Genomic DNA, 16,129 nt, shown 5'->3' with positions numbered 1-16,129 from the left:
CACAACTCTAGTGGGTCTCGTCACCAAGGGCGACGAGACTCACTACAGGAAAGAGGTGGACCTCCTGACCACGTGGTGCAGGGACAACAATCTCTTGTTGGATGTCAGCAAGACAAAAGAGATTGTTGTCGATTTCCAGAGAGGCCACACTCAACACCTGCCACTGACCATCGGTGGTGCTGCAGTGGAGAGAGAAGGGAGCACCAAATTCCTGGGGGTGCACATCAGTGAGGACCTGTCATGGACTACCAACACTGCATCACTGGTGAAGAAGGCCCAACAGCGTCTACTTCCTGGGAAAACTAAAGCGGGCAAGTGCTCCACCACCCATCCTGACCACTTTTTACAGAGGCACCATTGAAAGCATCCTTTCTAGCTGCATCACTGTGTGGGGCAGGAGCTCAATACAACAGAAGAGACCTGCAGCACATCGTGAAAACAGCTGGGTAAATCATTGGTGCACCACTCCCATCTCTTCAGGACCAATACACCACCCGCCTCACCCGCAAAGCACTCACAATTGTGAGTGACACAAGCCACCCTGCACACAACCTGTTCAACCTCCTTCCCTATGGAAGAAGATACAAGAGCCTCCGCTCTCGCACCACCAGACTCACCAACAGCTTTCACCACCAGGATGTTAGGCTGCTGAACTCTCTCCCCCCTCAATCCTCAGCCCGATCCAACAGGCTGTCAGGACTTTGAAATCCCCCTCCCGGGAACAACCTGAACTCTAAACCCCATGACCCACAGAAAAAATGACTACGCAAAATTGCACACATCTGCTGCTATATCATAAGTATTTGCACTACTGATGAAACACTCATTGTTTACAGCCATATCCTATTTAAAAACAACAGGAACTATATATATTGTCATTTTAGTAGGTAGACATATTCACGATGCACTTTACTGTTGTGTTTTATTTTCTTTTTGTCTACGCATGGGAGAGTGCGAAACAAAATTTTGATTCCTTTGTATGTCTTTACATGTAAAGAAATTGACAAATTAAGCTGACTTTACTTGACTTGACTTGAAGATAAAACAGAACTATTTGACAAATCAGACTAATTTACTGCTTACATGTACTGGCTGTAAAACGTGACATGAAATCAGACAAGGCCGCAAAAATCTTCCATGGTTACTTTCAAACTAGTAGAACATTTATATCATGTGCTATCATCTGTGTCAGAAGAAATTTTCAAATTTCAGCCTACAATAATTCCACCTACGACTGGAGAAAACATGTTGCAGTAAATATACAAAACAAGTACTGTACATGATTGTCGCACACACACACACACACACACACACACACACACACACACACACACACACACACACACACACACACACACACACACACACACACACACACACACACACACACACACACACAGACGTTCAGCTGCATATAAAGATTATTCGGTTTTTTTCTACAACCAATTGTCCCGGACAGAAGAGAATAAATGTACACTTTATTTTAGAAATCTTTAATAATTCCTTCCATCACTTATCATGAAGTCTCCCACGTCTGTAGAACATTGCTTATAATTTGCCCAAAAACTTTTTTCTTTTGACACAACTCAAACAAAGACATCGAAACATTCAAATTGTACAATTAAAAAGTTTTCTTCCCACTTAAGTCTTCTCCCTCTCTTGAATTTTGTCTGAGGATCAAAATACTGTGAATGAATAAGAATGCTGGAAGAATAGCAGGGGATGCACTTTTCACATGTTTTTTTGTCTCAAGTGACATTTTGCTTTACTTGGTTAGTGTTGGTTCATAATAAACAAGGATAGACATTGCAGCATATGTCCAGTAGAGGGTAGTCTTACACCACAACGTACAGGAGGCGCAAAAAAAAAGAAAAAAACTTTTTCTAAAGTTAGTCCTGCAAATAGAAAATAACATTGTTAATACAGCATTACTGTTGAATAATAATAAATTTTTACGTGCTTAAAATCGAAAAACACTTTGCAGACAGGACTCTAAAGCATATATTTCTAAGACAGCAGGGTCATGTGTCATTAAAAAATATGTGCATGAGTTTTAAAAGGATTAAAACTGTGGTTTATGTCCATAAAAAAATAGACAATATGCTGGTAAATCTCTCCTTTAAAGTTGTGTACTTCATACTTAAACAACAAAACATCTGCCACAGCCTTTCAAACTGTGATGAGAGCACACATTGTGCAGTGGTACACTGCATGAAATGTTTCAAAACACACGCGCGCACACACACACGCACACTCTCACACACACACACACACACACACACACACACACACACACACACACACACACACACACACACACACACACACACACACACTTTCATCCCACATTTGAACTCAGATTGGCAACATACAAAAAAAACTAATACTAACTTACCACTATTCACAGTTCATTGACGTCTAACATGTAAAAACTGCAAAAATATATGTTTCTGTGATAGAAGGGGAGTTAAAGTTCTATTTTGGCAGCACAGCTGGTTGGGTGTGCAACACACGCACACGCACGCACGCACGCACACACACACTGTCCTAATTGCGTCATTTAATACTGAGTGGTCTCGTCCATATTGTTTTTAGTTTCTATTTTGATCGACACATTGCGACAAAACTACACGGTGCACCACAATAAAGTGGCCTTAACCCTGATGAGCTACACTAATCTTTCCTTCAAGTGATTATTGAATGTACACTACTGTGCATTTTTTCATGTATTAGACAGAATTTGTTCAATTTTACAATCAGTGCGTTCCTCCTTTTGTTCTTGTGCATAAATGACATGGACAACAACGGTGTGCTATGAGCAATGTCCAGCCCTCAAAGGAGTGAGGGGTAAGAATGTGTGTGTGGTGCCTCATGGCAACTGGAGACCCTGAGAGTACCAACCTTATCAAGCAACTAGAAGCTGTGTTGGCAGGCGGTGTTCGCTGCCCACAGGCACATCAATTGAAAAACAAAGAAACTAAGATGTTAGTGTGGTGCTCTATAAGTCGGTCTTCTTGTCCTAAACCGTGTTCTCGTCCATCTTGGAATCCTGCTCTACCTTGACGGCATCGTTTTCCTTTGCAGGCGAGGCAGGCGCCAGCATGGCGGCGCGCTCCTCCTTGGGCTCCTTATTGGCTTCCTTCTTTTTCTCTCGGTCCAAAAGTTTGTAGTTGATGCCCATTCCCACGAAGAGGATGATGCTGGCGATGATGAGGATGATGCCAGAGGAGATGTAGGTGTAGTCGTAGTGGTGGTAGTAGTTGTAGAAGCTTCCTGCGAGAACACGGGAGAACAAGCGTGTCATTTCTTTTGAAGAAGCAGGAATGTAGTCAGGGTTTAAAAAGTCCTACCTGTTAGCGGCGGACCCAGCAGCACAGGTGCACACTCCACGATGGTGACCAGGCCCACGGCTGAGGAGAATCTCTGCGCCCCCACCAAGTCCATCAGAGTCTCGAACAGCACAGAGCTCAGCCAGCCGAAGGCAAAGCCAAAGAAGATGGCGTACACCACAAATCCCGTGTAGTCGGTGGAAAGGGGCGCCAGCACGTGGCACACGCCGTTGTAGAGGACGGCGCCGGCAAAGAAGTACTGCACTCTGGGTCGGACCCACTTGGTGTTAGCCAGCAGGCCCATGGAGGGCCGGGCGAACATGTCCACGAAGGCCAGAACTGACAGCAGGAAAGCCGCCTTCTCCTTGCTGATGTCTTTGCTCTTAGCGAAGTTGGAGAGGAAGACGAGCGGAGCGAAGAGGCCGAAGAACATGACCACGTTGCCCATCAGGTACAGCAGGAAGCCGCGATGTTTGAACAGCGTCAGGTCGATAAAGGAGTTGATGGTCTGCAGGACCGTCTTCTTGGGCTGCGCCTGCACGGAGTCGCCGGCGGCTCCTACCTCGGCGTTAGGCTTGGCGGACTGAGGTTTGGGTCCGATGGGCCGCATGAGCGATCCCGCCACGCAGCAATTGAGCAGAAGACCGCCCAGGATGAGGAAGCTGCCCCTCCACCCAAACTGGTCATAGAGCCATGAGTTGAGGGGAGCCAGGGTGGACAGGAAGACGGGGCTGCCGGCCATGGCGATGCCGTTGGCAATGGGCCGGCGCTTGTAAAAGTACTTCCCGATCATAGTGAGGGCCGGATTCAAGTTGAACGCCAATCCCAAACCTGGACAGGGGTTTCGAAGCACAGAATAAATGAAGGAACAGAAAATAACAGACACGTGGTTAAATGTGGAATATGCTTGCTGACCTCCCACAACGCCAATGAAGAAGTAGAGCTGCGGCACAGTGTTGCAGAAGGAGGAGGCCACCAATCCTGACCCTGCCAGACAGCCACCCAGGAACATGATTGGTCGACTGCCAAACCTGTTTACCAGGATGCTGCTGATTGGACCTGAAGAAATGCACAGTTATATCATTTTTATATTTATAGTGCTGTTAAATAATAATTTATTATTCAGATTAATTACACCCATAAATTGAATGAATCATGCCTACACTGCGAAAAAGAGCTGACATATTTTAAGATAAAAAGAAATACGAAAAAATTGTGAAATTATCTGTCCATGCTTTTATTTAATTTTCCTTGATAAATTAATATGTGTACAGTATATCTAAAAATTAGCAGGGCTTTTCAGCTAGAAATAAGCATTTTATTCTAAAAACTACCATTATTCAACTTTCAAGTTTTATATTACGCATCCTTGGGATGTTGCAGAATATTTAAACACATCTGGGGAAAACCAAAATATCTTATTTGAATAGTTATTTACTTTATTTTAAAATTTTTAACTACAATAGACGGAATATAATTATTCATGCTAAAATTAGGATTGTGATATAAAGTCAATGACTATAAATAATTAAATATAGGGTCCGCAGGTTTCAACAAGTCAAATTTAAGACTTTTAGGCCTTTTAAAGACCACAACGGATATAATCCTGAACTTTTGACTTCTACATTATCATTCCGTTTCCTTCCAGTGCGATGTTTACAAACGCTTCCCTCCTCGATGGCTCCACATTTGGGTCAAAAACACTTTATAAGTTTCCATCCACCGTCTTCAAGCATTCATTAAATTGATCGTTCTAGAGCCACAAATCGTTAAACGTGCACCTAACCATCTTATGCAGGAAAATTCGGCTCTGTTGTGGGCTTTGGTTATATTTTCTCTGCTGCTATGCTAAACTGTGACAACATACCGCTGTGTGTGCACAGCACACTAGCTGGTCGTGCACCATTCTTTCTGACCGGGCAGCACAGGCAGCCTACTTTAGTTCCGTTTTTTAGTTACGTTATAGCGTCCTCAATAACCAGAACATATGAAAGTAAGACTGAAGTTTATGCATGTTTTAAATAAAAGTAACAAATATTTTAATGACCTTTCAACATTGCATTTAGGACCTTTTATGAGATTTTAGGATAATTTCAGACATTTTAAGGCCCATCCATCCATCGATCCATTTTCTAGCGCTTATTCCTTTTTGGGGTCGCTGTCGCCTGTCTCAGCTACAATTGGGCGGAAGGCTGTGTACACCCTTGACAAGTCGCCACCTCATCGCAGGGCCAACACAGATAGACAGACAACATTCCCACTTAAATTCAAATTGTTGGATTTCAGCCTTTTAAAACCCCCAGGATACCCTGTAATAAGCGCTTAAAACTTGGGCAGTTTCTAGAATCAAAATTTCAAATTGTGGTAAGTGGCCAATAATGTGCCGTGTGAACACAGGTTATTAATCGCTTGCATAATTTAAATTAACCTGAGCAGAGACCCCAATATTTTTTAAACAAATGCTATTTTATTGTCAGAATGCCATACAGGAACATGTTTGGCATTCATGGTGCAAAGGATGGAAACTGGGCGGCAGTTTCCGGGTTCTAATTTTTTTCCTTTTTTATACAGAGGTCATATTTTTGCGATATTGAATTCTTGTGGGACATGACACTGATATACATTTATACTTTGTATACATGCAGTGGGATTTGGTTTTTTTTTTATGTCCCGCCCCACTTTTTATATGATTCAGTTTTCGACAAAAAAATAAATAAAATAAAAATCACTAAAAGTTTGAACGGTTTTCATACACTGCACTTATCTGCTTGCGCGTATCATCATTCCACAGAATAATCCCACACATTGGTGACTGAGTCTCTTTAAAGAATGGATAGTTGCATTTCTTTTCACAGTTTATGAACTTACATTCATATTTTGTTGAAGTATTATTCAATAAATATACAGTATTTATAAAGGATTTTTGAAGTGTGGCTATTTTTTAGAATATTTGTTGTAAATCTCACGTATCCCTTGGCATACCTTCAAGTACCCCCAGGGGTACGTGTACCCCCATTTGAGAACCACTGTTACAGAGTTAGGACACTAGAGTTTACAAGGGGTTTGTGTGTGTGTGTGCGTGCGTGCGTGTGTGTGTGTGTGTGTGTGTGTGTGTGTGTGTGTGTGTGTGTGTGTGTGTGTGTGTGTGTGTGTGTTCGTTCATGGAACGCAAGCAGAATGATGAACTCAGTGTCTGTCAGACACACTGCATAGACTCTCATAACTGCAAAATAAGGTCGCATTGGGGCCAGCACTTTGATAAACTAAGTGAGTAACATTATTTATTTCCAGAAATAAATTGTAGGAAAATACTAATATAGCTGTTGCAAGATAATTGTAAGGTAAAGCTTATTAGTTAATACAGGTTGCAAGGGGAAGGGTGTAAGTGAGATACAATACAGGAGGTGCATGTAATGTCTCACGATCCGGTGGCATTGCTGCGGTGGTAATGTTCCACACGACGTGGATGGAGAGGCAGGAAGCAGTGTGCAGGTTAGGTGACAATTTAATCCAATTTCAAGCAAAAACACGAATGGCGGAGCGCACGTTTGATTACATTAGCAAGGCACAAACTCAGTGAGTAGCATAAAGTTGCACTAACAGTCGGGCAAAGTGAACAAAAATCCCGCAAGGACAGTCAGGATAAGACGCACATAAAAAGGAGAGTGATTGGTGGTGGCGGCAGGTGGAGAAACTAACCACCAAACAGAAACTGGTGCGTGAGCTCAAGCGCTCCCTAGCAAACAGAACGTAAACAAAGCACAAAAAGGAGTGCTAGAAAAAGAACTAAACTCCAACTGAGGGAATCAGTAGAACAAAACCAACACAGGGCATGACCATGAGGGGCCCATAAAAGGACCTAATGATTGTACCTGCTGCTGAAGTTTGCAATTAAATTCAAGCGAGCAAGTATACAGCTGTTACCACCCACTCTTCAAAGTTACGTTTGTAACAAACCAGAGCAGGGCTGTTTTGATACTTATAACTAATAATCGTATGCTTTGCCACAAAGATGATTGTCCGTGTTTAGCTTTTTCTTCTTCATTTTTTTTTTTTTACAAAATAAATAAATATCTAAATGGCTGCCAAATGTTTTGGCTTTTCAGTATGGAAAATGTTTGGACACCCCTGGACCGTGCGTTGTTTTCAACAACAAGCCTGCAATAAAGGGTAAAAGAATTGGTTAAATATGTAAATATCCATTTCATTTGTCATTCATATGTATTTCACATTATTTTCTACATTTACAATTATAATAATTTTTGTATAAAATGCGTTTTGTGTTGATATATTTGGGTGTCTGGAATGTAATAATTATTAATAATGTAATAATAATTTCTTCTTATGGGAAAGAAGTATTCAGTTTTCGTATGACTGGGTCTTTGTTAGACCTTTTAAAATTAATTCCTAACACTCTATTATATTTATGAATTCAGTATTAACTAGGCCAAGTTGGCCAACATTTCCAAAGTAAGGAGAATCATTTAATGCATACACAACCAATTGGTAAAACGTTGTTTAGTTATAAATAAACTACATACAGCAAATAGACAACCCAAGACCTTATTGACTTGTCACCAGCAGGTGGTGCTGTGGCCTAAAAAGAGCAACACATCATGGATGTTGAGGAAAAGACAGATGAGAATGAAAGAGTGGAAAAAAATGTGCAGAGAATGACCTAAAACACATTAGTGATCCTAGTGGTAAATAAAGTGTGCCATGCAGTCGGAAGATACACATTTAATGAAATGTTTGCTCTTTTACATAACAGATGAAAAAGAGCAACGCAGAGAAGAGATGGGGAAAGAAATCATCCCTGCGTGCCAAGCTGACTATGAAAGGACTCTCACATGGATCCAGGCTAACCAGCTCTGCAGGATTGGAATACAAAGTAAAAGACCACTGAGTGAAGAATAATGTACAAAACCCAAAACCAGTGAAGTTGGCACGTTGTGTAATTTTTAAATAAAAACAGAATACAACGATTTGCAAATCCTTTTCAACTTATATTCAATTGAATACACTGCAAAGACAAGATATTTAATGTTGGAACTGCGAAACTGAGGTGCGACTTGTCCAGGGTGTACTCCGCCTTCCACCCGAATGCAGCTAAGATAGGCTCCAGTGACCCCCCACGAACCCAAAAGGGACAAGCGGTAGAAAATGGATGGATGGATGGAACTGCGAAACTTTTTTTTTTTTGTTGCAAATAATCATTAACTTAGAATTTAATGGCAGCAACAAATTGCAAAAAAGTTGGCACAGAGGCATTTTTACCGCTGTGTTACATGGCCTTTCCTTTTAACAACACTCAGTAAACGTTTGGGAACTGAGGAGACCAATTTTAGAAACTTTTCAGGTGGAATTTTTTCCCATTCTTCCTTGATGTACAGCTTAAGTTGTTCAACAGTCTGGGGTCTCCATTGTCGTCTTTTACGCTTCATAATTCCACGTAGTGGTGGTTTATTTGTTTGTTTTGTGTTTCTTCTTCTATTGTTTCTACACGTCACACTCATTCACTGCCTCTGCTGCCAATCAACCGGTTCCTGTTAGGTGCCTTTTGGTATGTTTTGTTAATTTCTTTGACAGCACCTTTATTCCCAAGCTAGGATAGTGTGGTGCAGGGGTAGGGAACCTATGGGTCTAGAGCCGGATGTGGCTCTTTTGATGACTGCACCTGGCTCTCAGGTAAATCTTAGCTGACATTGCTTTACACGATAAGTAATGAATAATTCCGCTGGTAATCACAGTGTTAAAAATAACGTTCAAAGTATAAAACATTCTCATGCATTTTAATCCATCCATCCAGTTTCTACCGCACCTGTTCAAGAAGTCGCATTAATGGTAAGAAGTATTTTATTTATTGTTGGTTATCTACAGAATAACAATGTTTTTAAAAAGAATAAGAGACTTATTATACTCCAAAAATGTTGGTCTTACTTAAAAATGCATTCAGTTGTATTCAGTGTTAAAAAAAATACTATATGGCTCTCACGGAAATACTTTTTAAAATATTTGGCTTGTATGGCTCTCTCAGCCAAAAAGGTTCCCGACCCCTGGTGTGGTGTCTTGTTGTAACCCTCCCATGGTTACTTTTGAATAACACTTATTTTGTTTATTAAATTCTTGGCTTCTGTGTCTTTAATTTAAATCTAATTTGGTTTACACACTTTTATGTTGCGTTCTCCTACGATCCCTAGACTCAGAGTCATCTGGGAACGTAACAGCCACACATTTTCAAAGGGAGACAAGTCTGGACTACAGGCAGGCCAGTCTAGTACCCACACTCTTTTATTATGAAGCCACGCCGTTGTAACATGTGCAGAATGTGGGTTGGGATTGTCTTACTTAAATAAGCAGGGGCGTCCATGAAAAATACGTTGCTTGAAAGGCAACAAATGTTGTTCAAAAACCTGCATGTACCTTTCAGATTTAATGGTGCCTTCACAAATGTGTAAGTTACCCATGCCTTGGGCACTAATACACCCCCATACTATCACAGTTGCTGGCTTTTGAATATTGCGTCTATAACAGTCCAGATGTTTCTTTTCTTCTTTGGTCCGGAGGACACAAAGTCCACAGTTTCCAAAAACAATTTGAAATGTGGACTCGTCAGACCACAGAAAACTTTCCCACTTTGCATCAGTCCATCATAAATGAGCTCAGGCCCAGCGAAGCCGGTGGCGTTTCTGGGTGTTATTGATTAATGGCTTTCGCTTTGCATAGTAGAGTTTACAGATGTAGCGACAAACTGTAGTTACTGATAGAGGTTTTCTGAAGTGTTCCTGAGCCCATGTGGTGATATCCTTTACACACTGACGTTGCTTTTTAATGCAGTACCGCCTGAGGGATCGAAGATCACGGGCATTGCCGCTTACGTGCAGTGATTTCTCCAGATCCTCTGAACCTTTTGATTTTATTACGGACCGTGGATGGTGAAATCCCTAAATTCCTTGCAATAGCTCGTTGACAAATGTTGTTCTTAAACTGTTCGATAATTTGTTCACACATTTGTTCCCAAAGGGGTGACCCTCCCGCCATTCTTGTTTGTGAATGACTGAGCATTTCATGGAAGCTGCTTTTATACCCAATCATGGCACCCACCTGTTCTCAATTAGCCTGTTCACCTGTAGTATGTTCTGAATAAGTGTTAGATGAGAAATCCTCAATTTTCTCAGTCTTTTTTGCCACTTCTGCCAGCTTTTTTAAACATGTTGCAGGCATTAAATTACAAATGAGCTAATATTTGCAAAAAATTAAAAAGTTGACCGGTTTGAACGTTAAAAGTCTCTTGTATTTGTCGTGAATTCAATTGAATAGAGGTTGAAAAAGATTTGCAAATCATTGTATTCTGTTTTTATTCACGATTTACACATTGTGCCACTGGTTTTGGGTTTTCTACAACTAGGCGATGTACGAAAATACTGCACATTTAAACTAAGGCCTTGTCAGCAAATACTGCACATTCACAAGTTGTGTTCATAGTGGACGCCTCTCGTCCGGTGTCAACTAAAGCTCGACTGGGACCAACACTCGATAAGCAATAATGCAAATTATGGATGAAAAACAGTGTAAATAAAAATACAGTCCTGATTAAAGCGAAAATGCAAAGTATGAGTGTAAATGTGTGGGATTGACTCACTCATGCACTATTGTATGGCAAATAGCAACCCGATGTTCAAAATATTTTTACCGAAGTTTATTAGGGTGTTTGACAGAGGAATGTAAGCAACGCTATACATCTGTTTCCAGTTATTATGTACTGACACTGTATATATCAGGTTTGGCAAATGTCTCTAATCTATGGATTTTATTCTTGATTGTGTGCAGATACAAAAAACAATGATTATATTTGAACCGCTCCATGTCCTTGCACAAAAGAAAACAGCTCGACGTCATAATAGTGTGAGCAGATGGTAGTAAAACTGGTTGAGACAAAGAGTATGTGCTACAAGCTTTACAATACTGAATACAACCCAGCAGCAAAACAGGATTCGGACGTGTTTTGTTGGGTTGTTACTTTTATGTAGAAGGTGGTAGCAGCAAGGCTCTCACAAACAGAGAAATCCAACATGAAGACACACAAGCGATGCGACATGCAGCTGACCAGGAACCACAATGACACTCACACATGGAAAAGAATGAGCAGTGACACTTTGTTGCTATTTGGCAAATTACAAAGAGGGCAGTGAGGAGTGTTCTCAGAGGTATTATATAAGCCGTGTGTCCTCCCACCCTCCATTATTTAACTGCTTTCTCTCTGGATTCTCACTGTTAAACACTGAGTGAGCTGCTCCAGAGTAAAAGGAGCTGTGCAGGAAAATCTATTAGTTAACAAATTGTAATCAGATCCAAATCGGGCCTCCTCAAATCCTACAATCAGGTGGAAAAAGTTTGGACACTACTGGAGTAAGCAGTCAGGATACCATGAAAGCCAGCCAAGAAAAAGGCTGATAAGAGGACATGCAAACATTCTGTATTTATTCTGGCTTGGTTTCTTTGACATCCCACACACTAAAGCAACGAGTTCACCACAATCCATGTGCAGAAAAAACAAGTTAATGGTTGGCACTCCCACTCAAGACTCAAACGTGTCCACGAACAAGATCTGGAAATGTGAGAAGCTAAAACCTTCGGAACACGAGTCTAAAGTTCATGTAATAAACGCCAAACTTTTTCTCCACCAGTGTGACACAACTAGCAAGCAGGTGTCATCTGTCCAATAAACAATCAGGCATGACATGCATTATATTATTTCCTTTAGGCTTGTCCTGAAAAAAAAAACAACTCTTTGAAGGCTGAAGGGGTTTGTGAAGGGAACAGACATTGAAGTAACACAATGTGCATCTTATGTTATTTGAACACTTTGAAAGGAAATCATTTGAAATGATGATTTAGGTCAAAAACGTAATGTACAAACCCCGTTTCCATATGAGTTGGGAAATTGTGTTGGATGTAAATATAAATGGAATACAATGATTTGCAAATCATTTTCAACCCATATTCAGTTGAATATGCTACAAAGACAACATATTTGATGTTCAAACTGATAAACCTTGTTTGTGTGTGCAAATAATCATTAACTTTAGAATTTGATGCCAGCAACACGTGACAAAGAAGTTGGGAAAGGTGGCAATAAATACTGATAAAGTTGAGGAATGCTCATCAAACACTTATTTGGAACATCTCACAGGTGTGCAGGCTAATTGGGAAAAGGTGGGTGCCATGATTGGGTATAAAAACAGCTTCCCAAAAAATGCTCAGTCTTTCACAAGAAAGGATGGGGCGAGATACACCTCTTTGTCCACAACTGCGTGATCAAATAATCAAACAGTTTAAGAACAACGTTTCTCAAAGTGCAATTTAGGGATTTCAACATCTACGGTCCATAATATCATCAAAAGGTTCAGAGAATCTGGAGAAATCCCTCCACGTAAGCGGCATGGCCGGAAACCAACATCCAGAAACGCCGCCGGCTTCTCTGGGCCCGAGATCATCTAAGATGGACTGATGCAAAGTGGAAAATTATTATGTGGTCTGACGAGTCCACATTTCAAACTGTTTTTGGAAATATTCTACATTGTGTCATCCGGACCAAAGGGGAAGCGAACCGTCCAGACTGTTATCAACGCAAAGTTCAAAAGCCAGCATCTGTGATGGTCTGGGGGTGCATTAGTGCCCATGGCATGGGTAACTTACACATCTTTAAAAGGCACCATTAAGGCTGACAGGTACATACAGGTTTTGGAACAACATATGCTGCCATCTAAGCGCTGTCTTTTTTATGGACGCCCCTGCTTATTTTAGTAAGACAATGCCAAGCCACATTCAGCACGTTTTACAACAGCGTGGCTTCGTAAAAAAAAAAGGTGCGGGTACTTTCTTGGCAGTCCAGACCTGTCTACCATTGAAAATGTGTGGCGCAATATGAAGCGTAAAATACGACAGCGGACTGTTAAACGATTGAAGCGCTACATAAAACAAGAATGGGAAAGAATTCCACTTTCAAAGCTTCAACAATCAGTTTCCACAGTTCCCAAACGTTTATTGAGTGTTGTTAAAAGAAAAGGTGATGTAACACAGTGGTGAACATGCCCTTTCCCAACTACTTTGGCACGTGTTGCCGCCATGAAATTCTAAGTTAATTATTATTTGAAAAAAAAAAAAAAAGTTTATGAGTTTGAACATCAGATATCTTGTGTTTGTAATGCATTCAATTGAATATGAATTGAAAATGATTTGTAAATCATTGTATTCCGTTTATATTTACACCTAACACAATTTCCCAACTCATATGGAAACGGGGTTTGTAATCCAGAGCACATACAATGTCCTCTACAATGTTGCCTTCCCATTAAAAAGCCTCTTTCTGTTTCTGCAGAAGCTCAAAAATAAGAGTTTACAAATACTTATCATGGGAGTAAATTTAGATTTATCTGAACATGCTTTTACTAGGGTGGAATTATTACTTTATTGATAAATGCAAATTGGGTGCCCACGAGGGCTGCAGGATTAGGGCCAAAATGATAATCACAATTATTTTCATTAATATTGAATTATTATTAATGATTACTTATTATGTTGGGTAAAACATATCAGTGTTTCCTACGGGTCGGCAATCAACTTGGGGTGGGGAGGTACCAGAGATGGAGAGGGCGATGGATGTGACGTTATATATATCATTATAATTATAAGCTGAATGCTTCAAAACACGCTGAGGCCCTCTACAAGAAGGGACAGAGCCGCCTTTACTTCCTCAGGAGGCTAGGATCCTTCAACGTCTGTACAAAGATGTTGAAGATGTTCTACAAGTCGGTGGTGGCGGGCGCCTTCTTGTACGCCGTGGCCTGCTGGGGCAGCGGGCTGAGCGCAAGGGACGCTAACAGACTGGACAAGCTGGTAGAAAAGGCCAGTAACGTGGTGGGAGTGGAGCTGGACTCTCTGGCGGTGGTGTCAGAGAGGAGAAGTCTAGCAAAACTCCTGGCCATTATGGACAACAACTCCCAACCACTACACTCGAACCTTGCGGAGAGAATGAGCACGTTCAGTGGAAGGCTCAGACTCCCAAAATGCAACACGGAACGACACAGGAGGTCCTTCATACCGACAGCCATCAGACTGTATAATGTATATGTTCCTTCTTGACTGCACATAAATGTAGAATATATTTATATTATTCATATATTATATATCATATATATAATACATGTCATATGGTATTATTGTTGTTTATTGTGACCGAAATCTGGTGCTGAATTACCCCCAGGGATCAATAAAGTACTTTCTATTCTATTCTATTCTATATACTTTGTAATGAAATAGTCAAAGGCTGAAGAATTCATTTAAAGAAAAATCTTTTTTTTGTTTATTATTAGTATTACCATTTTAGCTTTGTCTCATTATGTGATGTCTTGAGCTTTATTTATCAATTTTTGATGGGTGGTTTTTGGTGTCATAAAAAGACAGCCACGTTCAACGGATGGCCAGCGCATCATCAACTGGACATTCCTGCTCGACTATGACATCGTAATATAATCGTGGTAGCCAAAAATGTTCTCGGGATTAGAATTCGATTACTTGTGCAGTTCTGGAGCACGTGTTTGAATTGTCTCTAAATTACACAAGATCAAAATGATATATACATCTTCTAACAGTTACATACATTCCTGTAGTATGAAAACCATTTAAGATGGATAATGTGTTTTATTCCAAACACTTTTTGCATGTCTGCAAGCTGTTTATTTGTGGAGGCGTTGCCTAAAAGTTAATGAAACCCTCCATGCCCCACCGTCTTAAAAAGACAGTGAAAAACACATTGTTAAAAGGCATCCAAAAGTGCGGTCAAGCTCGCGCCCAAATGCATGAACTTTATAATTTGACGCTAGTGCATTGTTTGACATTAATGTCACACATTCTAACATTATTCAAAAGTCAGAAAAGACGAAATTCATCATATGTACCCTTTAAAGGGGAACTGCACTGTTTTGGGGGGAAATTTGCCTATCATTCACAATCATTATGTGGGACAAGCGCATGTGTTTTTTTCTTTTTAATGCACGCTAACTTGTAAATACAGACAAGAAAAAGTCAGCTAGCAATGGAGCCAATTGCATTTGCTCTTTTCCGACTTTAAAGCGACCTAAAAAAACATCCAAAAACCTCCAGTAAGGTTTTACATTCATGCTTTAAGTATATATGTAATGTAGTATCAGGCACAGTCATAATAACATAATATTTACAGTATTTTGCTCATTTTAAAGGCCTACTGAAACCCACTACTACGAACACGCAGTCTGATAGTTTACAGTATATATCAATGATGAAATCGTAACATTGCAACACATGCCAATACGGCCAGGTTAGTTTACTAAATTGCAATTTTAAATTTCGCGGCGAAGTATCCTGCTGAAAACGTCGCGGTATGATGAGGCGTGCGCGTGACGTCACGGATTGTAGAGGACATTTTGTTCCAGCATCGCTCCCAGCTATTAAGTCATCTGTTTTCATCTTAATACTCCACAGTATTCTGGACTTCTGTGTTGCTGAATCTTTTGCAATTTGTCCAATGAACAATAGAGACATCAAAGAAGAAAGCTGTAGGTGGGAAGCGGTGTATTGCGGCCGGCTTTAGCAACACAAACACAGCCGGTGTTTTATTGTTTACATCACGTCACGCGCATATCGTCTGCTACTTCTGGTACAGGCAAGGCTTTTTTATTAGGATCCAAAAGTTGCGAACTTTATCGTCGATGTTCTCTACTAAATCCTTTCAGCAAAAATATGGCAATTTCGCGAAATGA

At 40.6% G+C, this 16,129-nt stretch overlaps 1 protein-coding gene across 2 annotated transcripts in view; it reads right to left on the bottom strand.

Annotated features, from left to right (window-relative positions):
* Positions 1–1,477: 1,477 nt before the first annotated feature.
* The window catches only part of LOC133554959 (monocarboxylate transporter 1-like), a 63,735-nt gene continuing 49,083 nt past the window's right edge, over positions 1,478–16,129 (bottom strand). For both annotated transcript variants that reach the window (XM_061904296.1, XM_061904295.1), the window contains exons 3-5: positions 4,245–4,388; positions 3,351–4,160; positions 1,478–3,273 (exon numbers count right to left, since the gene is read on the bottom strand). In XM_061904296.1, the coding sequence (XP_061760280.1) occupies positions 3,020–3,273; positions 3,351–4,160; positions 4,245–4,388 (1,208 nt within the window). In that variant the 3' untranslated portion in view covers positions 1,478–3,019. The remainder of the gene's footprint in view (positions 3,274–3,350; positions 4,161–4,244; positions 4,389–16,129) is intronic.

Source organism: Nerophis ophidion, linkage group LG06 (genome assembly GCF_033978795.1).
Source record: "Nerophis ophidion isolate RoL-2023_Sa linkage group LG06, RoL_Noph_v1.0, whole genome shotgun sequence".
Lineage (NCBI taxonomy): Eukaryota > Metazoa > Chordata > Actinopteri > Syngnathiformes > Syngnathidae > Nerophis > Nerophis ophidion.
Note: the sequence above shows the minus strand (reverse complement) of the source record. Positions and strands in the feature narration are given on the sequence as shown.